The following is a 27,601-nucleotide window of genomic DNA, read 5'->3' as shown; positions in this document are numbered from 1 at the left end:
TTGCAGAGATGAAGGCTTCACAATTTAATGTACACATCCAACAGTGCAGCAATTACAGTCGGGGACATGCAAGATATCAGAATTGAAGAAAGTAGAGATATCAGAGGATTAAAGGGAAGGAAATGTTTCAGAATTTGGGAGGAGCAAGGCTATTGAGGGATTGTAAACAAGGAAATTTTTTTCATGGATTCAATGGATGTGTTTTAAGATTAAGAACTAATATAGGTCAGTGATGATTGGAACGTTGTGTGAATAAGATTTAGTGTGGATTAGGATATCAGCAAAAGAGTTTGGGAAGAGCTGAAATTTCTGCAAAAGTATCAATGCAGTTCCTTCATTTTGACTCCTTTTGGTTCAGCTCCAAAACTTATTGGGTATGAATGTTTGCTTCACAGTAACTTCCATTTTATAGGCAAAGTAACTAAGCAGAAGACACAAGCTGCATGTGTAATTTGTAGATAGCAAGCACTGCTGATGCTGGAGTCAGAGTCAATAGAGTGTGAAGCTGGAGGATCACAGCAGGACATGCAGTATCACAGGAGCAGGAGAGTTGACTCTTTTGCTCCTCTGATGCTTCCTGACCTGCTGTGTTCCTCGACTCCACAGAGTATTGAATGTGCAATTTGTATTTTGGCGAATCAACTTTTAGAATGCAGCGTACAATTCTGGTCACCTTCTATAGGAAGGACGTTGCTAAACTTGAGACGGTGCAGAAAAAATTAACAAGGATGTTGCCAGGACTGGAAGATTTGAGTTATAGGGAAACGCCGAATAGACTCGGGCTTATTTCCCTGGAGCATTCAAGACCGAGGGGTGAACTTACAGAGGTTTTTAAAACCACGAGGGGCATGGATAGGGTGAATAGCCAAGGTCTTTTTCCGAGGGTGGGGGAGTCCAAAGCTAGAGGACGTAAGTTTAAAGTGAGAGGAGAAAGATTTAAAAAGGACCTGAGGAATAACTTTTTCATAGAGACAATTGGGCGCGTATGGAATGAGCTGCCAAAGGAAGTGGTGGAAGCGGGTACAATTATAACATTTAAAAGGTATCTGGATGATAAATGAACAGGATGGGTTTACAGGGATATGGGCCAAATGCTGGCAAATGGGACTAGGTGAGATTAGGATGTCTGGTTGGCTTGGACAAGTTGAACTAAAGGGTCAGTTTCCATGATGTATGGCTCTATGATACTAACATGTAGCAGTGTATCATTATTTAAACCCAACATGATTTAATGTGGTTCAAAAGATCTGAAGAAAATTCACAAAAAGACTTGAAAATTGTAAATGTGACAGCATTTGAGAAGGAAAGAGTATGCCTTTCTGCCCATATTCAAGGTAAAATATCACATGGATCACAGGTCTATTCATTCAATTTGGTGAATCATGAAAATCAAAAATGACTGCAACACCAGTACTACATTCCAAGAAAATTAACTCCATGGGTACAAAGAGACATATAACCTACAATTTCATGGTAGCAGCCTGGCTATCCATGAGAGGGAAGACGTTAGGTGAAGGCAGTCATAACCATTTAATTCTATAGCCACTACGAACCCTCTGTATATTACTCAGTTGGTCATTTTGTAAATACTAAGCTTGGACACTGTGCGTCAACAAGGTAGTTAACAATGGAGTGTTTCACAGTTGATCTTGATATCCACAGAATGCATATTTCCAAAAATAAATGAACATTGATACAAAGAAAGCCACTTGTATAATAACTGAGTAGAACTCACGTCCAGAAGAATGTACTCTATGGTGGCTGGAATGTGTAATCAACCTGAGAAATCACATTCCAATTTAAGATCATTTTTGTGTTTGTTGTAGTCGGGTGAGAGCGCCCCTTACACAACGGCGCCTAATTAATAATGGATTCCAAAAATGAGGTACATCTATTGTAACTTTTGGGTTAGGAGGTGCATGTTTGTGATGTGTGTCACTTTAAATAAAAGCATATAGTGTGTAAAGATTGCCCCTTCACCATTTGTCAATCTGGAATAGAACAAAAAGCATGAACTCTAGCCGTGTTTTCTCACCACAACCAGGGTTTCTGAAAATAAATCTAATGCACAGCAATTGCCCAAAATGTGATTAGCTTATACAAGATAAACCAGGAATCAACTCAATGGAATTTCAATCATGTTAAAATCAGAGGGAAGTACATGGATTCAGGGCATGTCACCCAAATTAAGAAGACAGAACAAATGCAACAAATTGAAGGAGAAAATAAAGAAGAGGAGTGAGGGGCTAAAGAGGAAAACCACCAAAGAAGTCAAATTGAATGTGATGCTAAAATATAAAATAACCTGTAGGTCGCTATGTTAGAAGAAGTTTCAATCTCATGAGTACAATCATGCCTCATAACGAAGGTCAAACATCACTACACAAGGGCTGATGTGATAAGTCGATCTAACTGTGACATTAACTACCATATACCAATGCTTTCAATTGCAGCCCTATACAAAACACAAACCAGCCCCCTTGCTCAGTCTGACTCATTTATCAGAAATAAAAAATAATCACTGACAAAAAGCAGAGCTGCTTTATTGAAGCCAAGGAAGACAACATTACGCTGAGCAGTGAATTCTGCTGGTCTTTTAGAAAGTGATGCAGTTTTATGTCATGCCTGTACACCAAGTGCAATCTGCTCGAGGAGGATGCAAAAAATAGGACGACTAGACAGGAGCTACATGGCAATCAAACTGATGTTCTACTATTCACATAAGGTATTCATAGAAGATGAATACTCTTTTAATCATGGAATTCTATAAAGCCATGCAATGACCTAACAGAACTGTCAGTAACATTTTCTAGGAACTCTCAATAGTACTGCCATCCTCACTGCTCAAGTCATTTCAATACCTGCAGAGCCCTTTGGAAGATGGAAATCCAAGTACTGATTTGCTTTGATTTGGTTTATTGTCACACATACCTACATACAGTGAAAAGCTTTGTTTATGAGCAGTAAGCAAGGACACACAGATCATAGAGTGCTTGGACAGAGTGAGGCATACAGGTTACACTGCACAGCAGTGCGCAAAGCAAGATCAACATTATTTGAAGTGAGACAGTCCATTCATCACGCGAAGAACAGTAGGGAAGAAGCTGTTCTTGAACCTGCTGGTGTGAGTGTTCAAGCTTGTGTATCTTCTGCCTGATGGAAGGGGTTGTAGGTGAGCATTACTGAGGTGGGAGGGTCTTTGATGATGTTAGCAGCCTTTCTGCAGCAATGAAAAGAGTAGATGGGAGTCCATAAATGGAAGGTTGGCTTCCGTGAATGTCTGGACTGTGTATTCAACCTCCTGCAGTTTCTTACAGTCCTGGGCACAGCAGTTGCCATACCAGGCCGTAATGCACCTTGATAGTATGCTTTCTATGGCTCATTTATAAAAGTTGATGAGGGTCCTTATGGACATGCCAAAATTCCTAAGCCATCCGTGGAAGAAGAGGCATAGTAGTGCTTTCTTGACCATTGTATCTACGCCAGAAGTCCAGAAAAGGTTGTTGTCACTCCTAGGAACTTGACGCTTTCAATCTCCGCTCCATTGATGTAGATGGGGGCATGTTCTCCTCCTTTCTTTCTGAACTCAATGATCAGTTCTTTTGTTTTGCCAACATTGAGAGAGAGGTTGTTATCATCGCACCACAGCACCAAGTCCTCTATCTCCTTTCTGTATTCTGACTCATCATTGTTTGACGTCTGTTCTACCACGATGGTGTTTTCAGCAAACCTGTAGATGGCATTTGTTTGGAATTTGACTACACAGTCATGGGTGTAGAGGGAGTACAGTAGGGGGCTGAGAATGCATGGAATCAAAATAACTAGACAAAGCAATGCTCTATCCAAAGCTAGAGTTTGAACCTTGCTATCCCTCTGTTAATAAACCTCTGTCAATCCCCCAAGATATGGGGCAGCCACTTTATAACTGCTCATTCTCAACTAAACGCACCCATCACTTCAATGGCTTCAGGTCTGACTGAGGTTGAGCTTGTCCAACCGCCAAACAGACTCCTTAATGTTACAAGTGAAAGACCTACTTCCAACATCAGGGCAATATGGACAGTACTGTGCAAGACATTTCAGGAGCTTCCATATAGATCACAGAAATTTCAGCATCATAGAAGACCATTCAATTCACAGTTCTACAAAATCTATTAATATTAACATCATTTCTCTGTCCTTTCCCTGGACTCCTCAACAATTTTCTGCCTAGCATTTATTTAATTGATTCTTAAATTTTACTCCTGACTCAGTGACAATAGCTACTTGCAATAACACGTTCAATTTTTTAATAATCTTTTGCATGAAAAAAATCTTTTAACCCGCGCCTCTGTGCTTCCAGTACAAATGCCACTTTGGTTCATAGCCAGCAAAAGTAATCTTACAATTTACCTTTCCGAATTTTGAACATTTCTATAAATCCCACTTAACCTTTTCTGTCCCCGTGGTTATAGTCTTAGTTTTTCAAGCCTCTCACTATAACTTACACATCTTCTAATGCATGATACAGCTATATTGATGTGCGCAAACTGGCCACCAAATAAATGCAAGGAGATCAAAAAGATCTTGCGAAGAAAGTCTGGCCACTCTCATGTAAACATTCAGTAGCATTTCCTCATTTTTCATTGACTACTGAAAACTCAAAGTTCCATTTTGCAGCATTTTCCAATTGCAAACTTCCTTTAAAAGTTTAGAAACTTCTTTTGCAAGCACTGGAAACTGAAGATTGAGGCATGACTTTTCACAAAGACAGAGGGAACTTTGAAGTAGGATTAGTTTTATTGTCACATGTACTCAAGTGAGCACAGTGAAAAGTGTGTACGTTGCCGCTTAAGGCCCCATCTTAGATACAAAGGTCCCTAGCCACAGTTTTTTCAGTTACAAGGAAAAACAGAGAAGTAAAAAATGTCCAGCATTGCAAATTTAGGAATAAATTATAAAATGGAGGAAAAAAAGTAAAGAAACAGTCTTCCGACCCAATCCATGTTAACGTACAGCCCCCCGGGGACCGAAAGTCCACACGAAGACCATGCCACTGAGAGACCGCCACGTACCGCCCAAAGACCACTAGGCTGGGCCTCTGGGATATCACCATGCCGAGCTGAGAGTTCTGAGGCAGGCAGGTTGGAAGCTGCGAGGTTGGAGATTGCGAGGTCGGCAGCTGGGAGGTCGGAGGCCTGGAGTTCCGAGGCTGCGAGTTATATTTCTTGCATGCACGCTTTGTGGAGGCCTGAGTCACGTACTTCAACAAAATACATCCCTGCAGTACATCTGCTGAATTTGCTTTTTGTATGGTTTTGAGACTCACATCTTTCTAATACCATTGTGTACATGAAGATATTTCCTCAACTAGATTGGGAGGTATCATAAAAATAGATCAGGTACCTGGTCCAGAAACACAAGAAAGAACACACACTCCAGTGCTGTTCTGTATGTCTGAAGTCTAGTATTTTGGCATTTGGCACCTTATCAAAACACCACTGAAGGGTTGGTCAAGAAAGATTCCGGAACTGGACCATGGAAGACAGCTCATTGACACACCTCAGTTAGGGATAACATCATCAGATTAACCCTTCAACTGTCACCAATACTATACTATGCAGTACTGTGCGCAGATGGCATTGTTTATATTTTTAAAATTATTTCACACAGTGACCTTGGCCATCTGTTTCAGTTGTGTGCGGACTAGAGTGGCAGTTATTTGAACACCATAGTAAATGAGAAATGTGGCTAGTTATTCCACTGTTTGTAAGTGTTCTTTCAAGGAGGAATGGTGGACAAGCTACTAGGAAAACGTCACACTCTTCTTAAAATAATGTCATGACCTGGTTTTACATTCACTGAACAGGGAGACAACTTTTTTTTGAACAATTGATCCAAAAGATAGCATCTCTGACAATGCAACAATCAATCAGTACTGTGATAGAGCGTTAACCTAGAATTGGTACTCAACTACTGAAATAAGCCATACAAATGCAGAAAAAAAACAGCACCGAAGAATGTATTTGGCATTATATTGTGCTGGCTGAGAGAAAGCTACCTAGCCCAATCTTACGGACAAATTCTTAGTCCGTAGTCTTGAATATAAAGGTATTTCAAGTGCATATCCAGAATGGCCCTCAAATCTAATACTATGTGCCTCAAAGGAAAGGGTGCTACCAAGTGAACCACAGCTAAGAGCTGATTGCGAACACAGCAGTAAGTCTGAAAAATATATTATGTTCCATCTAACTCAGAGTTTCAGATGAATTTAAGTGAAACTGAAACATTTAATCAAAGGGATCAATAAACTGAAGCACGTGAAACTCAGAAGTGTAGACACACACTGGGGGCAAAACTCTGTAGAGGAAGTTATCATCAAGGTTGAACAAAATGGGGGACAAAGCAAAAGTGATCAAAAAATTACAATAAGTGATAGAACTGATAACAGGTCATGAAATGTTATCTTTTTTCATCTCCACAGGTAGTACCCGACTGCCTGAGTATTTCCAGCTTTCTCTATTTTTAGTTTCTGATATTCAAACAACTGCCACACTTGTTTGCACACAACTGAAGCAGATGGTCAAGGTCAATGCTTGGAATATTTTTTTTATTGAAACAATGCCAGCTGCACATGTACTGAATACTATTGTATTCCAGCATTCCTTATTTTCATTTTGCATTTGTTCACAGTTCTAAAATTTTGTCAGACACTGAGTTGGAACAGGAGACCATACAATGCATTTTTTTAATCTATTCACAGGACGTGGGCATTGCTGGCAATGCATTTATCACCCATCCCTAATTAACAGTCAACCATACTGTTGCAGGGTGGAGTCAGACATCAGTCAGACCAGGTAAGGATGACAGATTTCCTTCCCTGCAGGACCTCAAAGAACCAGGTTTCTTTTACAACATTTGACAGTGGTTATATAATTACCATTAGGTCAGCTCTCTATTCCAGATTGTATTGAATTCAAATTCCATCATTTGCCATGGTGGGATTCAAACGCATGTTCTGGATCATAATCCAGTGACATTACCACGCGTCCACAGCCTCACACAAGACTTCAGCAGGGGATACACGAATGAGGAACAACATACTGCTAACAGGAACAATAAGGCAATTTTCAAAGAGGTAGTAATCACAATAACTTAAAAAATTATATGGCCATTCAAGCAGTCTCTCATTGAGTTATAATCGTCACTTTTCTCTAAATTAGACCTTCACCATTAATAACTCTCTCTATATAGGTGTCTATCTGGCTATTCTTCAATATCAGAATCAGTAAGTTGAAGTTGTCAGTCCAGGAAGTGCTACATGACAAACAGCCCCTTTATGTATTTTCTGAATGAGCATGTGAGACAGCCAGAACGCATCAAGTTAAATTGGAGATAACAAAGTGTGGAGTTGGAGGAACACAGCAGGCCAGGCAGCAACAGAGGTACAGGAAAGCTGACGTTTCAGGTCCGGACCCTTGTTCAGAAATCTTCAGAAAAGTTAATATTGGACTTTTGGTTATCTTATCTGTTCTTTATATGCCAAATTATGGGTGGTTTGGCAAAGTTTAAACTAATTATACATAAGAGTGGCAGTTCAAAATTTGACATGATCTAAGAGCGAAGAAAGTTAAGTAGATTGGTAAAATCCATATTTCATCCCAATCCAGGTAGTGTTACAAATGGCTGTCAACATTTCTGCATTAAAGACTGTGAAATATATTTGCCAATTTCCTGCTTTTGATCAGTACCCAGCGATTCAGATTGGAAAATACATGTGCATGGATGTCAGATGACAACAAGCATTCGAGTAAGTTTTTGATCCTTCCCGTGAAAAAAGTATTCGTCAAAGTAACATAGTTTGGTCAAGACTTGCATGCACTAGGTAAGTGTTCTACTGATTACACTGGATTTTACAGCATGAATTCATTGGCAGATTGTATGGTAGCCAGGAGCTCAACTCTTGGAAAAACTGGAATAAGAGAGGACTTAAAGTGGTAGCAGCCATCTGGGGGAAGTATCAGGTTCTTTGGAGGCTTCTCCATGAGTTATTGCTGTACAATTGCACTGATTTGTTACCAAAGGATTTCTGTAATCTCAAAGTAATTTATGGAATCAACATCAGGCAATTGACTCAGGAAAACGGTGGAAAAACAAAGAGGGGAGTAATGTGGAAGCATAGGTCTTTTGAACAAAATTCATGAAAGGGAGACAGCCTTTTGGGCTAATAGGGAAGGTGGTAACTTAAAACAGTTAAAAGAACTATGTGAAGAAGTGACAAGGGTGCTGAGTTCCACTTTTCTTACCCCAAGATTGCAGACTAATAACAAGAAAATTTTAACAATTGACAAGAGAGTATGGTGAGAAAACTCCTACCCTTTCTTTTGTACACTGGCACTGCTAAACCACTTCCACTGATAACCTTCACTTACTAAACCTAATGGCACACTTTCACTCACATTTTACATTGGTTCAATGGTTCATTAACTTATCCAATTGAGCAGAATCTGAGATTGGAACTCTCTCCCCTTCTGTCCATGTACCCTTGCGACTTGCTTTTAAAAATGCAATAAGTAAACTGAAACTTAGGGAATAATGTTTCCACGCTTAGAGCAATTAAGCTGTGAAATAGGCTATCAGTTTTTTTCAGTGGATGATGGCTAAAAGGAAGCTAAGCTAATGGCAATCTGAGTTCCAATAATTCAGAAACAATTACTAACTTCCTGAGTTTAGTTGTTTGGCACCAATTGACTGGAGTGTCTCTAATTTGTACTGCATAAAATGCTACTAAAAGCAGGCTAGTGTACGGAGATGAGCAGAAAAAGTTGATGGCTGAAACCATTGGAACCACCGGATTAATGTAGGGCCCATATCCAAAGTATTAACTTAGCTCTTCTCTTCACAGATGCAGACTGGCCAACTAAGTATTTTCAACTTCTACATTTTCAGATTTCCATTATCTGCAACGCTTTGGTTTTGATATTTTCTAATCAATCTGTTCAGAGATGTTATTACATACCTGTGGAAAAAATAGGTGGGACTTGAACCCAGGGCTTCTAGTAGAAACATTAACACTGCACAAAAAGCCCCTTATGCTTTGGTTTACATTACAGAATGATCGTGTGGCTAGTTATAATGCATGTAAATCTCTGCAATCAAACCTTTATCATTACTATAAGCCCATTACTATACATGACATGTTTACATTAATTGGTGGCATGTAGAATTAGAAGTTTCTCTACTGCTTCAGACTGGATAAGACAACACATATTTGTTAAATTTTTTTAATATTCTAAAGACAGTGCTACTAGTACTATCATCCATTTGGTACTGAATAAGTCACTCAAAAGTTTTAGTGGGTACCTCAGAAATTTCTGAAATATTTAGTCTAATTTCAACTTCCACAACAAACATAAAATCAGACACAATCTGCCTTTTAAACTAGATGTCTATTTTATCCGTTTATCCTCATATTTTGCAAGCATGAATTATTCATTAAAGTTTCCAAATAAATTTCTTCAACAGGAAAGCAGACGTAATAATTTATGTTACAACTCCACCCTCTTCCATGCCCCACTTAACCTTGCTTCTGTTTTGGGAAAAAATTACCACCTCCAAAGCAAAAACATAAAGGCCGCCCCTGATTTTGATTACCCAAATAATGCCGGTTTCCTGGTAAAACTGTTACGCTTATGGCTTTTGATATTACCTGTCCTTCCCCGACTGTCTCAGTATCGATGATTGTGACAACTCCAGGAATGTGTGGGCTACGTCGGGAGGTGCTATGGGTAGAAACCTCATCCTCAACTGGCCCTGAGGGTAGGCTGCCAGCCAACCGCCCAACTGCTTCTCCAAACATGGTCAGTCCTGTCTTGAGTGTCTGTATCAATTTTGGAGAGACATAGAAAAAAGGAAAACAATCAAAACTAGCATCAGCTCCCCTCAAACAAGTTCAGACACAGAAAATACAGCAGTCTCCAGCCAGAACAAATGAGAATCAATGGAAAACTGTTTTGATTAGTGCTAAAACCTCTAACTGCAGTGATTAGAAAACACATTACAGATGATCAATTAGTAGTGAAGTGTTTGTTTCAATTATTAATGATTTGGTAATTTACACAAAGTCTGTTAGTGGTTTGTTGTGAAAAGACTTCCACAAACCAAAATAATTGGCGCCACACAGTATTGACAATGGTACATGGTCAGGAAGCCTGATTAACCTTTTAAATGCCGTCAGCTGCTCCCTCCATTAATAGTAACGGTGTTCCTCTCATGTAAGCTGTTAGGGCTCATTTAGAGGCTATCAGGTAACAGAAATACAGAAACAAGCATCACTAAAGCAATTAACCATCCTACAGTTAAATCAACCTAAGTAGATGGAAGCAGCCATGAGAGCAACTAGATTGTGACAGAACTAAAGGTTTTATGGAAATCAGAACATCACAAAGAAGTCAGAAAGCCACACTAAATGCCTGTTTTCTGATGTAGGTGTGAACAATTTCTTAGGCTTGGGACTCAGTGGTTTTTTTGGTAATCTGTGACAACAATGACAACCCAATCATAATCTACGTTAATTAACTTTAACTCAAGGCAAAACCATATTTTGTTTGCGGCAATGTACAAAGGACCACCAGTTAATTGGCAGTTTGCTGATTGGCATAGTAAAAAATAGGCAAATATAGATGTTAGATGACAAGAATTTTTTTGCAATCTGTTCTAAATTGGATTTTGCTAATTGACGGGTATACAAATTTCGTCCAGGTCATAAGTGTTTAGTAGTTCAGAGGGGCAGACTATGTCCAAAAATATTGTAAATCACAGACTATTCAAACAAACAACAGATAATTTAAGGGCACCTGTATGATGGATGTGAGCTGAAGACAGACAAGCTGACAAAATGCAATCAGAGTCATTCAATTTAATAGTCTAACAAAGATCCTCACCTCAGTTCAGAAACAAGTAAGCTATCTGCTTATACCTTTAAACATTTAAGTAAATTGCCAAATTTTTCCAGCACTGATTTTATCTCAGGCTTCATAAAGGATAGATAATTCTAATCAGCCTGTTCAGCCATGTTGTAACACACTTCTGGGGCATGGGAACCCAAGTTTCCTGGCCCAGAGGTAGGGACACTACCATTGCACCAGAAAAGCCTTTCTACAGAAAGGATAAGGGGATGTTAATAATACTGCCTGTCTCAGAAGGATCCCAATTAACACCCCAGTCAAGTGTGAAATGAGGGCTGAGAATCTACTGGAACACAAAATTGTCAAGGGACATATCAAATCAGATAATTTATAAATCACTTAAAATTCTGAAAAATGAAGAAGTTCTATGGTCAAAGACTGGCAAAAATGCACTTTTGCAATGCTGATAGAAGAAATGTCACAACTGTTCAAGTCATTGGTCTTAAAAATGGTTTAACTGCTGGTGGCTTGTTTATAGGTCATTTAGAAATGACTCGGTTATAGGGGATTTACCTTTTGGCTGTTACGAATTAATTTGTACAGCTTTTATTTTCAATTAAAGTTGGATAACTACTGGTCAACAGACTTTGAGAAAATGTTTGAGCTGTAGTGACTCACAACCTTTCAGATATGTGGTGTATATACATAATAAAGTACTCATCAAAATATTTAAATATTATACTTAAATAAATAAATAAATATGTAGAACAATAAAATGAGAATGTAAATGTGGTTGACATTAAAGCCCTAGTGAAATCAGCACACTGGTAGATTTAATTGTGAGGTGGGGGCAAGAGAATTTTATCAAAAAATTGAATAATCCTTCTGATCTGTGGAAATAATCTCAAGAAGTAGCATTACTCATCAGGACCACAGTTTAAGTGTCTCATGGAGCGTGGAATTGGACAATACAATTTCCAACATGTTAACTCTGTGTTTTACATTTAGGGGCAGACGTTGAGGTGCAATAATTGGTATTAGCACTGTCCTAGAAAGAAATGCAGGGAACCGGGGTTCTTGTTCAGTTGTCCAGTGACGTGTGCCACAAATTTGCAGGCATAGCAGGTAAGAACAGCAATTAATTTGACTGCAAAATCCTCTAGCAGATGATTACTGTACCAATACATGCCTTATAAACTCATGCTTGATTAATACCAACAATCAATTATATTGGAGGATCTTCAGTAATAGAGCCCCAACAAATGTCAGAGCATGCAAAAGAGAAGGAAAGTTAAAGTGGCAGGAAAATAGCTAGATTTCAGTCTTTCATGCTAGCTTTTCAACAGTCCCCTATTGTGAGAATGATCATGCTTTGCACTGCAGTCTTCATGTTTTAGAAATTCAGAGTGAAACAGCATTAAGAAATCTCTTTCATAAAAATTACAAATTTCCAAAAACATAAGTGATGCCATTCAACATTAACTATAATGGGATAATCTATCCCTCAACTTAATATTGTTTTATTCATGTTATACAGCAGGTGTTCTCAACATTTCTGTATTCTGAGGTACATTGCAGATAATAGCACATTTTCTCAAAGCAGTGTGCATCACACTGAGGAAAACATCAACACACTTGGATTGGATAGGAGGCAAGAAAAATAAGTACTTTAGGGTAAATACAGCTACAGAGTCATATAGCATGGAAACAGACCTTTCAGTCCAACCCATCTGCGCCTAACAGACATCCCAATCTGACTTAGTCCCATTTGCCACCATTTGGCTCACATCCCTGTAAACCCTTCCTATTCATACAGTTATTCAGATACCTTTTACGTGTTGTAATTGTATCTTCCTCCACCACTCCCTTTGCAGCTCATTCTGTACATAAACCACCCTCTGCGTGAAAAAGTTACCCCTCAGGTCACTTTTAAATCTTTCCCCTCTCACCTTAAACCTATGCACTCTAGTTTTGGGACTCCCCCACCATAGGAAAAAGACCTTGGCTATTCACCCTATCCATATCATCATGATTTTATGAACCTCTATAAGGTCACGCCTCAGCCTCCAACATTCCATGGATAAAGGCCCTAGCCTATGCAGCCTCTCCTTTTAACTCAAACCCTCCAGTGCTGGCAACATCCTTGTGAATCTTTTCTGCACTCTCTCAAGTTTACCAAAACCCTCCCTATAGAAGGGCAACCAGAATTGTACGCAGTATTCTAAAAGTGGCTTCACTAATGTCCTGTACAGCCGCAACATGATATCCCAACTCCTACATTCAATGATAAGAGATAACAAGGTGTAGAGCTAGAAGAACACAGCAGGCCAAGCAGCATCAGAGGAGCAGGAATGCGTTTCGGGCCTAGACCCTTCTTCAGAAAGAAGGGTCTAGGCCCGAAACGTCAGCTTGTTATCTCAGATTCTCCAGCATCTGCAGTTCCTACTATCTCCTACATTCAATGGTCTGACCAAGCCTGCTAAATGCATTCTTCACCACCCTGTTGACCTGTAACTCCACCTTCAAGGAACTATGCACCTGCAACCCTAGGTGTCTCTGTTCGGCAACACTCACCAGGACCCCACTATTAACTGTATCAGTCCTTCGCTGGTTTGCCTTACCAAAGGCAACACCTCACATTTATCTAAATTACACTCCACCTGCCACTCCTCAGCCCATTGGCTCATCTGACCAAGGTCCCATTGTACTCTTGAGATAATCTTCTTCACTGTCCATGACACCATTTATTTTGGTGTCATCTGCAAAAATACGAACCATTCCATCTATATTCACATCCAAATCATTTATAGTAATGTCGATAAACAGTGGACCCAGCACAGATCCTTGCAGCACACCGCTGGTCACAGGCCTCCAGTCTGAAAACCAACCTTCTATCAGCACCCTCTGTCTCCTACCTTCAAGCCAATTTTGTATCCAATTGGCTAGCTCCCCCAGATTCCATGTGATCTAACCTTACTAACCAGTCTACCATGCGGAATTTTGGTGAACATTTTGCTGAAGTCCCTATAGACAACATCCACCTACATCGAACTTTTTGTCACCTCTTCAAAAACTCAATCAGGTTAGTGCCACATGATATCCCATGCACAAAGCCATGCTGGCTAACTGTAACCTGTCCTTGCCTTTCCAAATGCATGTAAATCCTGTCCCTCTGAATCCCCTCCAACAACTTATTCCCCACCAATGTAAGGCTCACCAATCTATAGTTCACAGGTTTCTCCTTACCACCTTTCTTAAATAAGAAAGCCTCCAGTATTCCAGCACCACACCCGTGACTGTTGATGATAAAAATATCTCAGCAAGAGATCAGCAATCTCTTCCCTCACCTCCCACAAAGCTCTGTGAAACACTTGATCAGGTCCCAGGGATTTATCTACCTTTATCCATTTTAAGAACTCCAGCACCTCCTCCTCTGTAATATGAACTCTTTTCAAGACATCATGGTTTATTTCTCCAACTATCCTAGCTTCCATATCCTTCTCCACAGTAAATACTGACGCAAATGGTTTGTTTAGTATCTCACCGATCTCCTGTGGTTCCACACACGGACGGCCTTGTTGATCTTTACGGGGCCCTATTCTCTCTCATTACCCTTCTGCCCTTAACGTACTTGCAGAATCCCTTTGGATTCTCCTCAACTCTATATGCCAATGCTATCCCATGTCACCTTTTTGACCTTCCTACTTCGCTCTTAAGTATGCTCCTACTGCCGTTATACTCCTCTCGGGATTTACTCAAGCCCAGCCATCTGTAGCTGATAAATGCCTTCTTCTTTATCTTGACCAGAGGCTCAACTTCTCTAGTCATCCTGCATTCCCTACACCTGCCAGCTTTGCCTTTCACACAAATAGGAACACACCGTCTCTGGACTCTCGTTATCTAAATTTTACGGGTCTCCCACTTCCCAAGCATCCTCTTACCTTCCCATAATTTCTAACGCAAACTGAAAATGCTGGTGAGGTTAGCTGGTCAGCAGGCTAATAAGACCACAAGAAATAGGAATAGGTGTAGGTGTTTGGCCCTCAAGCCTGCTCTAATCCAACATTCCCCAAATCCATTTTCCTGCCTTTTTTCCCAGAACCCTTGATAACCCCACTGATAAGAATCTATCCATCTCAGCCTTAAATATACACAAGGTCTCTGTCTCCCACAGCTCTCTGTGGCAAGATGTTCCAAGGTTCACAACCCTCAGAGAAAAAATTCCTCCTCATCTCAGACTTAAATTGGCAACTCTTTATTCTGAGACTATGCCCACTGGTTTATATTCTCCTATGAGAGGAAACATTCCCTCAGCATTTGCCTTGTCAAGCTCCTTGAGAATCCTATATATTTCAAGAGATCACCTCTCATTCTTCACAACTCCAGTGAGTCCAGTCCCAACCTGTTTAGTCCTTGCTCACATCAATCCCTGCATGCCAGGGATCATCCAAGTGAACATTCTCTGAATTGCCTCCAAGAAAATAATACCTTTCCCTAAATAAGGAGGCCAAAACTGCTCACAGTACTCCACATGTGATCTCACCAGCATCTTGTTCAGTAAGGCTTCTCTACTTTTATACTCCAATCCCTTGAATTAAGGACCACCCTTCCAATTGCCTTCCTGATTACCTACTGCACTGGTGTGCTAGCTTTCTGTGTTTCATACACAATAGCCTTAAGTCCCTTTGTGCTGTTCTTTTGTTCTCCCTTCCAAAATGAACAATGTTACTTTTTCTCACATTATACTCCATTTGCAAACTTTTTCGCCTACTTACTTAACCTGTCAATATCTCTCTATAAACTGTTTGTATCCTTCTCACAACCTACCTTTCAATCTATTTTAGTATCATCTGCAAATCTGGCTACAGTACATTCACTCCCTTCCTTCAAGTCATTAATATATAATATAAACAATTAGAGTCCCAGCAATGATCTCTGCAGAACCCCACTGGTCACAGATCACCAATCTGAGAAAGAACCATAAGACACAGGAACAAAAGTAAGCCATGCAGCCAATCAGGTCTGCTCCACTATTCGATCATGACTGATATGTTCCTTCAATCTGAGGCTGTGCGCTTGGATCCTAGTCTCCTGTACTTGTGAAAACATCTTCTCCATAGCCACTCAATCCAGCTATTCTGTAAGTTTCAATGAGACCCCACCCCACACTCCTAAACTCCACCGAGTACAGACCCACAGTCCTCAACTGCTCCTCAACCACCCTTCATCCCCAGGATTACTTTTGTAAAACCTCCCCGGACACCCTCTAATGCCAGCACATCCTTCCTTAGATCTCAGGCCCAAGATTGCTCACAATATTCCAAATGCAGTCTGACTAGAGCCTTATACAGCCTATTCAGTACATCTCTACTTTTATTCTAGCTCTCTTGAAATGAATGCTAACATTGCATTTGCCTTCCTGTCAAATGAACCTGCATGTTAACCTTCAGAGAATCCCAAACTAGGACTCCTAAGTACCTTTCTGCTTTAGATGTCCCAAACCTTTCCCCATTTGGAAAATAGCTTATGTCTCTTCATCCCAAAGTGCATAATCTCACACTTTCCCACGTTGTATTCCATCTGCCACTTCTTTGCGCACTCTCCTAGCCTTCTGTGGCACCCCCTGCCTACCTTTTGCTCCACCTAATGTCCTTTGTGATTTGCACATTTTGCAACAATGCCTTCAATTCCCTCATCCAGATCATTCAATATAAGATGACTAGTTGTGGTCCCAACACTGACTCTGCAGAACTCCACTAGTCGCTGGCTGCCGTCCTGAAAAAGACTTCATCCCCACTCTCTGCCTGCTGCCAGACACCCAATCATCTATCCATGCCAATACCTTGCCACCATGCGCTCTTATCTTATTTAACAGCCTCCTGTACAGCACCTTATTAAAGGCCTAATTACTTCGCGTCAGTCTTCACCTTTTAGAAATCTACAAAAGATTCTTGCAATCTTCTTTTATATCACCAGCTAGCTTACCCTCATATTTCATCTTCTCCCCACTTGTTGCTCTCTACTGTCCTCTGCTGGTTTTTAAAGGTTTCCCAATCTTGTCTTCCCACGAATCTTCACCATATTGTATATTTTCTTTCACTTTTATGCTCACCCTTTATCCCCAATCACTGTTTCCTGTCCATGAGCCAATCTTCTATCCATGCCATTATACTACCTCCAACACAATGGGCTCTTATCTTATAATTTAACCTTTTATGAGGTACCTTGACAAATGCCTTCTGGAAGTCCAAACATAACACACCTACCAGTTTCCCTCTATCCACTCTGTTTGAGATTTCCTCATTTAACTCTTAATGAATTAGTGAGATGTGGTATCCCTTTCATGAAGCCATGTTGACTCTGCTTGATTACATTATGATTTTCCAAATGTTGTGCTATTACTTTTCTAATAATTGATTCCAATATCTTTCTAACAATAGATATTAGGCTAATCAACCTATAATTAACCACTTTTTGCATCCCACCCTTTTTGAATATTGGAGTCACATCAGCAGTTTTTCAGTCCTCTGTTATTTCTCCAGAATTCAATGTTTTTTTGAAAATTACAACAAATGCATCCACTATCTCTGTAACTAACTCTTTTAGGATCTTAGCATACAATACATCAGGGCCAGGGGACTTATCTTCCATTAGTTCCTGCAGTGACTGTAACGAGGTCAGCCAGGTGAAGCTCACAGAAGATGAGTTCCCTCATGCAGGCAGTTAAACTGGTCCAATTAGGGAGCCCTGGCTGACAGATAAGAACAGGAGTGTCAGACATCCTGTTCACTCTAAGAGCTGGCTCTGAATCAGTGTCAAGTACTTTCCACATGTAAGTAAAAGGTGACTTCGTGATGGGATACCAGCTGCTGTGGAGTTACTTCAGTGGCAACAAGAGCAAAGCACGCTCCTGAAGAAATTCACAAGCAACAGTCACCTTTGAGGTGGGGTAAGCATTTTTGGCATCATGCCGTTATTTGGGAACCTTGATCAATTGATAGCTCATTCGACCCTGCCGAAAAAAGACTGGGCCCAGTATCTGGAATGAATGCATTATTTTGTTCCAGGAAAATGATATTGGGATAGATGAAAAGCAACAAGTAATTTTCCTGATAACTTGTGGACCCTCAGCTTTATCGGTTATTATCAGCCTAACTTTCCCTGAGGCAACAGATACTAGAACCTTTCAAGAGTTGATGGATTTAGTAAAGGAATATTACAACGTTAAGCTTCTTCTAATTCTAACACACTATACATTTTACTTGGCAGGTCGAGAACTAGGGTATCTGAATTAGGATTTTTGTCCAGGTTAAGACGACTGGCAGAGGTATGTGGCTTTAGTTTAACCTTTAATGAGATGCTGAGAGACCATTTGGTACATGGGATTCATGATGTAACCATGCATAAGCACCTACTAGCTGAAGCCCAACGGGACTTCAAACATGCACTATAACTGGCTTTATCATTGAAAAATGCGGCGTGGAGCATATGAGTTGCAGGATATTCCGGTGGAAGTGGATACCCTTGCTAGTCTGACTGAGCTTGAGGAGCACCATTTGAGAGTGAAGACAACTGCATAACCTCACACAGGACATATCCTGAACAGAGGGTCTCTAGGTCAGCCCACAGTAAAAGCCTAAAACAAAGCCAAGCCTCAGCCAAATGGTTAGCATTTTCTTCAGGATCTGGGCCGGCAAGCCATTGTAATTGCTGCCAGTATGCAGACTCAAGACAACAAAAGAATCCCATTGGACCTCAATTGAGTAATAGAACTCATAGACCAGTATCCAGGAGAGTACACACTCTGGGAAGTCCACCTACATCCAGTTTGGAACAGTTAAATTGCTTAGCATCATCCACATCAGAACTGATCAAAATAAAAGTCTGGTTAAATGGTCACCCAGTTCTACTGGAGGTCGATGCCGAGGCGACTGTATCAGTGATTATACAACCAATCTTTAACGAAATTTGCTCTGAATTCCAAACCTTAAGTTTGTGCAAGACCCATAGCAGGGAACCTTTACAGATTAAGGGTACAAATTCGGTTCCAATCTCATATGAGAAACAGCTGGTTCGGTTACCACTGATTGTATTAAAAGGCTCAGGCCTATGCTTGATGGGGTGAAATTGGTTGAGAAAGATTCACCTTGATTGGCTTAACATACTTCGATTAGAATTCAGTGAAGTCCAAATTAAACTGGACTTTTTCAGTAACGTCTAGGGACTATCAAACAAGCAAAGTCCACCTTGCATGTTCAACAGGAAGCAATTCCACAATTCTGGAAGGCCCCACCAGTGCCATTTGCCTCAAGAGCAAAAGTAGAGGCAGAAATCAGAAGGCTGGAAAGCCAAGGAATCATCAAACTTTTCCAGTTTGCGGAATGGGCAGCACTGGTCGTACCGAATATGAAGCCTTATGGTCAGTTCACCTTTGTAAGGATTTTACACAAATGGTAAACTGCTTTTTGCAGCTGGATAAATATCCAATCTCTCGTATAGAGGATTTATACGCAATGCTGGTGGGGAGGGCTGTCCTTCACAAAGCTGGACTTGAGCCACACATACTTGCAATTGCGGTTAGATGAGGATTCCCAGAAATATGTTACAATTAATACTAACAAGGGTTTATACCAATATACGAGAGTGCCATTTGAAGTATCATCTGCCAGTGCTATTTTTCAGCTGACAATGGAGAAAATTTTACAATGTCTACTCCAGGTCACCATTTATCGAGACAATGTTCTAATAACAGGGAAGACCAATAAGGAGCACTTGGAGAACCTGGACATAGTGCTTAAACATTTCACGTATGACTTAGAAGGAAACAATGTGTGTTCCAGGCACCCCAGGTGACTTACTTGTGCTACAGAGTTTTCAAGACTGGGTCACACCCATTGGAAGATGAAGTGAGGGCTATCAAAGGTGCCCCGGCTCCCACGTCTGTACCGGAGTTTGCATCATTCCTTGGGCTGCTGAATTATTATGGAAAGTTCAATCATAACCTGGCCTCCATTCTGATACCTTTGCATCAACTCTCAAAAAAGGTTCAGCCTTTGAAATGGACTTAGCTTTCAGGGAAGTGAAGAAACAGCTGTCATTGTCTAAGGTGTTGGCACTCTATGATCCCAAGCTAGAACTGGTATTGACAAGCAATGCCTCCCCATAGGGCATCGGGGTAGTTTTAGCTCAAATATGGTCCAATGGAGAGGAATGCCCAATAGCGTTTGCATCCAGGATCTTAGTTAGCAGAGAGTAGAAAGGTTTGGCGGTCATATTTGGAGTCAGGATGTTCCACCAAAATCTTGACAGATGTGAATTTGTTACAATAACAGACCACAAACCCTTTAGGTTGACCTAAAGAAGACAAGGCAGTGCTTACCATAGCTTCAGATCGAATTCAGCGGTGGGCTCTAATACTAAGTGCATATAATCACAAGTTCAAACAAAGTCCGGGAGTCCAAATAGCAAATGTGGGTGCCTCTAGCCGCCTTCCACTGGCAGATACACCACCGATGGTAACGCCACGAGAAGAGTCCGTAATGGATTTAAATTTTCTGGACGTACTTCAGTTACAGCCTACAATATCAGACTTTGGATGCAGAAAGATCTGGTCCTGGCAACACTGAACAGTTGGTGGTGATGCAAGAAACCTGAGGGCCGTCACAAGCAGAATTGGAACCTTTGTAGTCCTGGGGATACCAGATCACAGTAGAGGCATATTATTATGGGGAGCAAGAGTGATTGTACCAAGCAAACGTCACTGCCAGATACTGGCCGAACTCCACCAGGGTCATCCAGACGTCTCCAAAATGAAGATATTGGTGAGAAGTTGTGTCTGGTGGCCAGGATTGGATGCAGTCAAAACTGCATTGGAGGGGCAGTGCCCAGAGTGCCAACAAGGACAAAATTACCGCCAGCAGATCCCCCACATTTATAGGAATGATCAGGTAAATCCTGGACTCAGTTACATGTCAACTATGCAGGTCCTTTCATGGACTCAATGTTTTTGGTCATTGTGGACAACAACTCAAAGTCGCTGGACATGCATAGAGTTCATTTGTCAATCACGGAAACAAAACAGGAATATTGCACACATCTTTTGCAATACACAGATTTCTGAAAGTGTTGGTCACAGATAACACATGTTTACCTGCAGGGAATTTGAGTATTTTCTAAAGTCACATGGTATTTGACATATAAGGATATCTCCATATTGTACATCATTGGTATGGCAGAAAGAGCAGTCCAAACTTTGAAGGCAGGCTTAAAGAAACAGCTTACAGCTTCACCGTATATCAAACTGTCCCAGTTCCTGTCTGTTTATAGGCCACAACCTAATGCAATGACAAGGATAGCTCCAGCAGATTTGCTAATGGGGTGAAAAATCCATGCCAGGTTTAATATGATCCTCCCAGACCTGGGCGATGGTGGGTTGTTGAAATGGCATCAGGAAAACCACTGCTGGTCACAAAACTCCGCTAAACAAGAGAGACAGTTTACTTCAGGGGACAAAGCTTGGTGTAGGTACCAGGGGAATGGCCCCGCATTGGTAAAGAGGCATGATCAATGCAGTGATATATAAAGTTCGGGTAGGTGAGACGGCCCTGAACAAGCACGTAGACTATATGAAAGCTGCAAAAGTGCAAATGGTGCAGGAGCAAAATGTGCCCGGCTCTTCAACATCCTCTCTGATTGCTCTGGATCCCGTGGGTTCTCTTTCTCTGTCAAGTATTGAAGATACCTTGGAATCTGAGATGGACACAGTGGATATTGTTACCTCGGCGCCTTTGCCACCTGAAGAAGAGAATGGAGTTCTTCCAAGATGTTTCGGATGCAAGGGGCGAGCTACTGTGCATTACACACTGCCCGCATCAGAGGCAGAGTTGGAGGAACCTGGCCCAGTGCTAAAACACCCCCAGGGTGATACAAAAAAAAACCAGCCTATGCCCTCGGACTCAGAGAGGGAGGGATGTACTGATTGTAACAAGGTCAGCCGAGTGGACCTCATTCAATGAGTTCCCTGATTGGGGCTGTTAATCTGGTCCAATCAGGGAGCCCTAGCTGACAGATAAGAACATGCATGTCAGACATCCTGTTCACTCTAGAGATGGCTCTGTCCGAGCTGGATCAGTGTCAAGGACTCTCCAAGTATAAATAAAGGGTGAGATGCTGAAGGCATACTGGCCTCTGTGGAGTTATTTCAGCTCGATTAGTTTCTCTAATGCTACTTCTTTATGGTGGTGATGGTACTTAATTCCTCCCGCATAGTATTTAGTATTAATGGAATGTTCAAAGTATCTTCCACCATAAAGACTGTTGCAAAATATCTGTTTAACTCCTCTGCCATTTCCTTGTCCCAAAGATGCATATTTACATAGGTTGCATATTTACAATGACCAACTAGCAAGTACTTAGAAAATAAATTACAGAAGTCAACCGTAACATATTTTATGTGCTTTCCTTACTGTGTCACGATGATCTACAAAGCAAGAAATAAGGAGATAATGTTAACATTTTTTTAAAAATTTAAACAATTCAAAGTCAATTGAGTCTCATCTGTAATACTTCACAGCATTTTGCTGTTTTGTAGCCTATCGTCTCTTGCTCTGCTTTAAAGATTTTATGACCCTACAAATAGCATTTTGGACAGCAAATAGATGATCAATTGTCCCCTCGCGTCAATACGAGACTTACTTTGGCGGCACTGATGACTGTTGCAGTGTAAGACTGGACGTTGTCACCACAGGCCCCACCACGAGATCGGTGGCAGTGGATGAGCTGAATAGGAAAAAGACATAATATTAGCTGTAGCAGCAGAACCCTTGTAGTGACTGCAAATTCCTATTGAATTGTAAGAAACCAAAAGGTGTGACAATTTTTTTTTGTCCTTCTGAGAATTTGAAGCTTTGACTGAAAACAGTAACTGCATCCTATTGTTTGTCAAGGCAAACATTTCAAACACCAATCTATAGTTATATTTTTTTTCCTTTATTCATTCACGGGATGAGGGCTTCGCTGGTTAGGCAGCATTTATTGCCCATCCCTAATTGCCCAGAAGGCAGTTAAGAGCCAAACACATTGCTGTGGGTCTGGAGTCACATCTAGGCCAGACCAGGTAAGGATGGCAGTTTCCTTCCCTAGAGGACATTAGTGAACCAGATGGGTTTTTTTCCCAACAATCGACAATGGATTGACGGTCATCATTAGACTCTTAGATATTAGACTCTTAGGCATTAGACCATCTGCCGTGGTGGAATTCAAACCGAGGTCCCCAGAACGTTATCTGGGTCTCTGGATTAACAGTCCAGTGATAATACCACTAGGCTATTGCCTCCCCATGTAATATTATTATGCACACGGTTCCTGTCAATTTTTCAATTATAAATGTCTTTTGCCACATCCAAAATGGAATTGGTCTGGGTAAATTTGTCACATCTTCATTATAAGTGCCAGCACTATAACAACCCCCCACCCAACATCCAATAAATGGTGCGGTGCTTCAGCATCATGATAGGCAAGAGAATGTAATTACAGCATAACACATTTACATAGACAGTTTCCATAATAAATGTTAATATAGACACTTCTAATAAAGATGTACACAGTTAAAGGTGGAACATTTGACTTTAAATTAGAAAACAAATAAAGTTTGTGTGCCCTGATCAAATGACCCCTGAATTAGGGTAGCATCACGTATGTTAGCAAAAAGGCTAATGGGTGTTTTAGGCCATAACCTCAAAATTGAATAATAGTGATACAGAAGCCAGTCTTCTCCATTTGGAACAGTTCTGGTGATTTCTGGTGAACAACATTTATTAGATAAATTACTGTAATTTTTTATCACTTCGAATCATTGCTGTGAATCCAGGAGAAGCAGGAGTTGCCTCCATTTTAATGAATCACCCATTCTCCCTTCTGAGACTCACCTTCATGCTACACTTGAGGGGGCAGACACTCAATATTTATTTCTTTTAACTTCACAAACTGCCTGTGGGGCTTTACGGGGACCAGCAGTTGAGCCACTTAATTTTGGAGGTCCAAGGCTCAAGTTTGCACTGGCACTTAGGTGTCCCAATTCAGAGGTACACTGTAAATATTAATTAGTGAGGCAGAGTCCAGGCAAATACTTTTCTAGAAAGACTTTTATTTCAACTAACATCACTGAATCTCAACACACCAATTACTTGCTCTCCCTAGTTCTCACCCATTTATTCCTCAATTCATATATAACCATCACACATTCCCTGTTTCTATTGATCTTGAGTTCCAAATGTGATTTTTTTTCCAGTATTTCTGATAGTTTCAAGTGCTTTCTCCTTTCTTCATAAAGTAATCAGATAGCAGACTACTGCTTTCCACCCATTTTAATTTTGGCATTTCTCCACTCTTCAGCATCTGTTTTAAAACTGCAATGTCAATTTTCACTCAACCAGACTTTTTTTTCATTCATTTACTATCCTATAGTGAATTATTACTGATGTAATGAGTATTTTTGATGAACCCCCTCTGAGAATTTTGTCCAATATTTTTGCTACAAGTAATGAAATATCCACCACCTCAACAAGAGTTCTCCGACAACGGTACTTTTTACTACTATTCTGATTTTTTTAGCTTCCCAAGTAAAAAGGGCAACACTTACCTCCTCCTTGCTAAAGAAAAGTTATAAACTCTCGCGCAGTTGAGAATTCATCACAGAGATGTGCATAAGAAACATCGCTAAAAACAATAAGTTCTATGATCCTGGCATCCCCGAATGATGGAAATTTCAAAACACACTAGCAGCTAGCCATGTAAATACAGTGAGTCCAATAGCAAATGAGAGGCTAGGAATCCTGCAGTAGTAACTCAGAATTCCTTAAGGCCTGTCCACCATCTACAAGGCATGAGAGAAGGCAATGGAGTACTCCCCGTTTGTCTGGATTCCTGCACCTCCAATACTCTTGAAGCTTAACATCAACCAGAACAATGTAGCCTGTTTGATTGATACCAAAGCCACAAACATCACTCTCTCCACCGTGGATGCTCAGTAGCAGCAATGTACACAATCTACAAGATATGCTACAAAAATTCACAAAGGCTCCTTAGACAACACCTGCCAAAGTCATGACCACACCATCTAGATGGTCAGGGGCAGCAGATGCATGGTAACACTACCAATTGCAAGCTCCTCTCCAAGCCATTCACCATCCTGGCTTGGAGATATATCACCTTTCCTTCAGTATCAAAGGGTCAAAATCCTAGAACTCCATCCCTAACACCTTTGTGGGTCTACCTATACAAATTAACTGCATTGGCTCAAGAAGACAGCTCATCACCACATATTCAAGGACACTAAGGCTTGGAAATAAATGCTGGACCAGCCAGCAATGCCACATCCTAAGAATGAATAAAATAAAATTGCTCCATTTTTATTTTTTCAATTTATTTTTGTCAAAATAATATGTTCTAACTTAGGAATTTTCATAGTTATACTCACCTCTAAGACTTCAAAACTGAATTGGGTCACATTTGGCTGCCCAGCCAATTCCTACACTGGTGTAATGGGGTTGACCCCACTGTAATGGGGTTAACATTTTCCAAATAAAATTGCTGATGCAAAGTGATACTCAATTTATTCTGTCTGATTTACAATCAACATGCTTACAAGCTCCAGAAGCCTGATTTCCAATTTTGAATTCTGTTATAAGCCCATTTATGACAGTTTCAAATTCACTGCTTCCACACCAGAAAAATCAATCTCGTGCATCAGTAAAACATGCTGTCAGTAAAACATGGCAGGGTTTTAACTTGAGACAGCCTAATTTTAACAAGATGGACCTGGAGAGATACCAAGCTCTTAAGGCATCATTTAGACCATAAACAACTTCCAGAGTCTCCCAACTGCATTCAGTACCACTTTTGGATGATGAAAAAACACTTCCTTTTTGAACTGATCTTGCAGAAGTGCAGCTTTTCATTAACTGATCAACTGATCACTTGTTGCTAACAATGCCAAAAAAAACTTCCTGCCAAAGGTGAATTTACTCATATCGTTTCTTCAAAACTCATTCCACAAGCCTTACTTTACCCTTAAAAGTTTCAGGAGACACCGTTTCTGTACATACCCATCTATGGGATAATGCTGACTGTCTCCCACCTGGCACCTCTGTACACACCCAAATCCACTCCAACTTTGTAATTTTTGCTGTTTGGCAGCTTTCATTAATTTTTCTTCTAATTTGTTTATGGCCACTAAGGCTTCCTGATCACGTGGGTTTCTGGTTTTGGTGGGATCCCTGGTCTATACTACATTCCTTGACTTTATTAAGCTATGCCCTCTATCTTGCAATCTATCTTTTTCTTCACTGTTAATGTTTGATCTCCTCATCCTTATAATAGCATTTTTTCCAACAATTCTTAATCTCTTTCAAGGGGCATTTTCACTCATAAAGCCTCTATCCAGGCTTGCACGGCATTTTCTTCCTTTCCATTTCTGTAATTCATGCTTCAATCCACGGGTCAACCTCTTGCTCTTGTCATCCTATACATTCAAGGAACTCTTCAGTGCTGACAGTATTTTACAGTCTCCCTCTCTGCTCTATATATAATAGTCACATTTCTCCATTGACTAGCCATTTCCGATAAATAATTGACTTTAGTGCCCACTTTTGACTATCGGAACTGATCTGTCATTCGTCAGACAAATGGTCAATTATGACAGTCTGATCATCATGGCTGTGCAATATATGGTTATGACAAGTACATGGTTCCTCATCACTTACTATAATTCCTTCAGAATCTGTAAATTTGTAATCCATACTAATCAACATTGAACATACAAATCAGGAGCACGAATAGACCATTCAGCCCCTTAAGCCTGCTCCACCATTCAATAAGATCATGAACAAAAACAAAAGTTGCTGGAAAAGCTCAGCAGGTCTGGCAGCACCTATGAAGAAAAAATCAGAGTTAACGTTTTGGGTCCAGTGACCCTTCCTCAGAACAATAAGATCATGACTGATCTCGGTGCATATTCAATACCACATTCGCACCTAGCCCTAATGACCTTTCAACCTGTTGCTAACAAGAATCTATCTTTACTTTAAAAATATGCAAGGACTCTGCTTCCGCCACATTTTCAAGAAGAGTTTCAAAGACTCACAATCATCTGAAAGAAAAAGAATTAAATCATTTCTTTTTCAAATGGGCAACCCTTCGTTTGTAGATAATGCCTCATAGTTCTAAATTCACCCATATTTTGAGTGTGTGGTATTGTAGATATCTTGAAGCATGTTCCATTTTGCCTATGCATGCTGTGCAGAAATGTCAAAGAAGTTCTGATCAAACAAGTCACAGAACTATTGGTTTTTATCAACAGGTAGTATTACTGACATTGATACAAAGACATCAATTCCACTTTGAAGAAACTTCAAGGATTTCAACCTCAACCTAATGTACTCCAGGTACTGATCTACATTACAGTCAGAACTGTGGTGCCTGCATGTGTTGGGAATACTGTTCAGACAGCCAAGTCTGATGATGATCAGATCCAGCTGGCATCAATACCCCGATCTTGGAAATCTCCAGGACACCTGGTGAAATGGTTTGCTGTGAAAGATGGCTTTAGTTGCACAAAACTCACGGTAACAGCAGAACTCAAGTAGTCTCTATCTGTGACAACAAGGTGCAGGTCTGGATGAACACAGCAGCCCAAGCAGCATCATGCTGCTTGGCCT

The 27,601-nt window shown here is 40.5% G+C and overlaps 1 protein-coding gene across 1 annotated transcript in view; it reads right to left on the bottom strand.

Annotated features, from left to right (window-relative positions):
- The window catches only part of bcas3 (BCAS3 microtubule associated cell migration factor), a 1,061,909-nt gene that overhangs the window by 831,695 nt on the left and 202,613 nt on the right, over positions 1 to 27,601 (bottom strand). The window contains exons 11-12 of the mRNA XM_048612335.1: positions 22,581 to 22,664; positions 9,689 to 9,859 (exon numbers count right to left, since the gene is read on the bottom strand). Of these exons, the coding sequence (XP_048468292.1) occupies positions 9,689 to 9,859; positions 22,581 to 22,664 (255 nt within the window). The remainder of the gene's footprint in view (positions 1 to 9,688; positions 9,860 to 22,580; positions 22,665 to 27,601) is intronic.

Source organism: Rhincodon typus, chromosome 26, assembly GCF_021869965.1.
Source record: "Rhincodon typus isolate 14 chromosome 26, sRhiTyp1.1, whole genome shotgun sequence".
In the NCBI taxonomy this organism is placed as follows: Eukaryota; Metazoa; Chordata; class Chondrichthyes; order Orectolobiformes; family Rhincodontidae; genus Rhincodon; species Rhincodon typus.
Note: the sequence above shows the minus strand (reverse complement) of the source record. Positions and strands in the feature narration are given on the sequence as shown.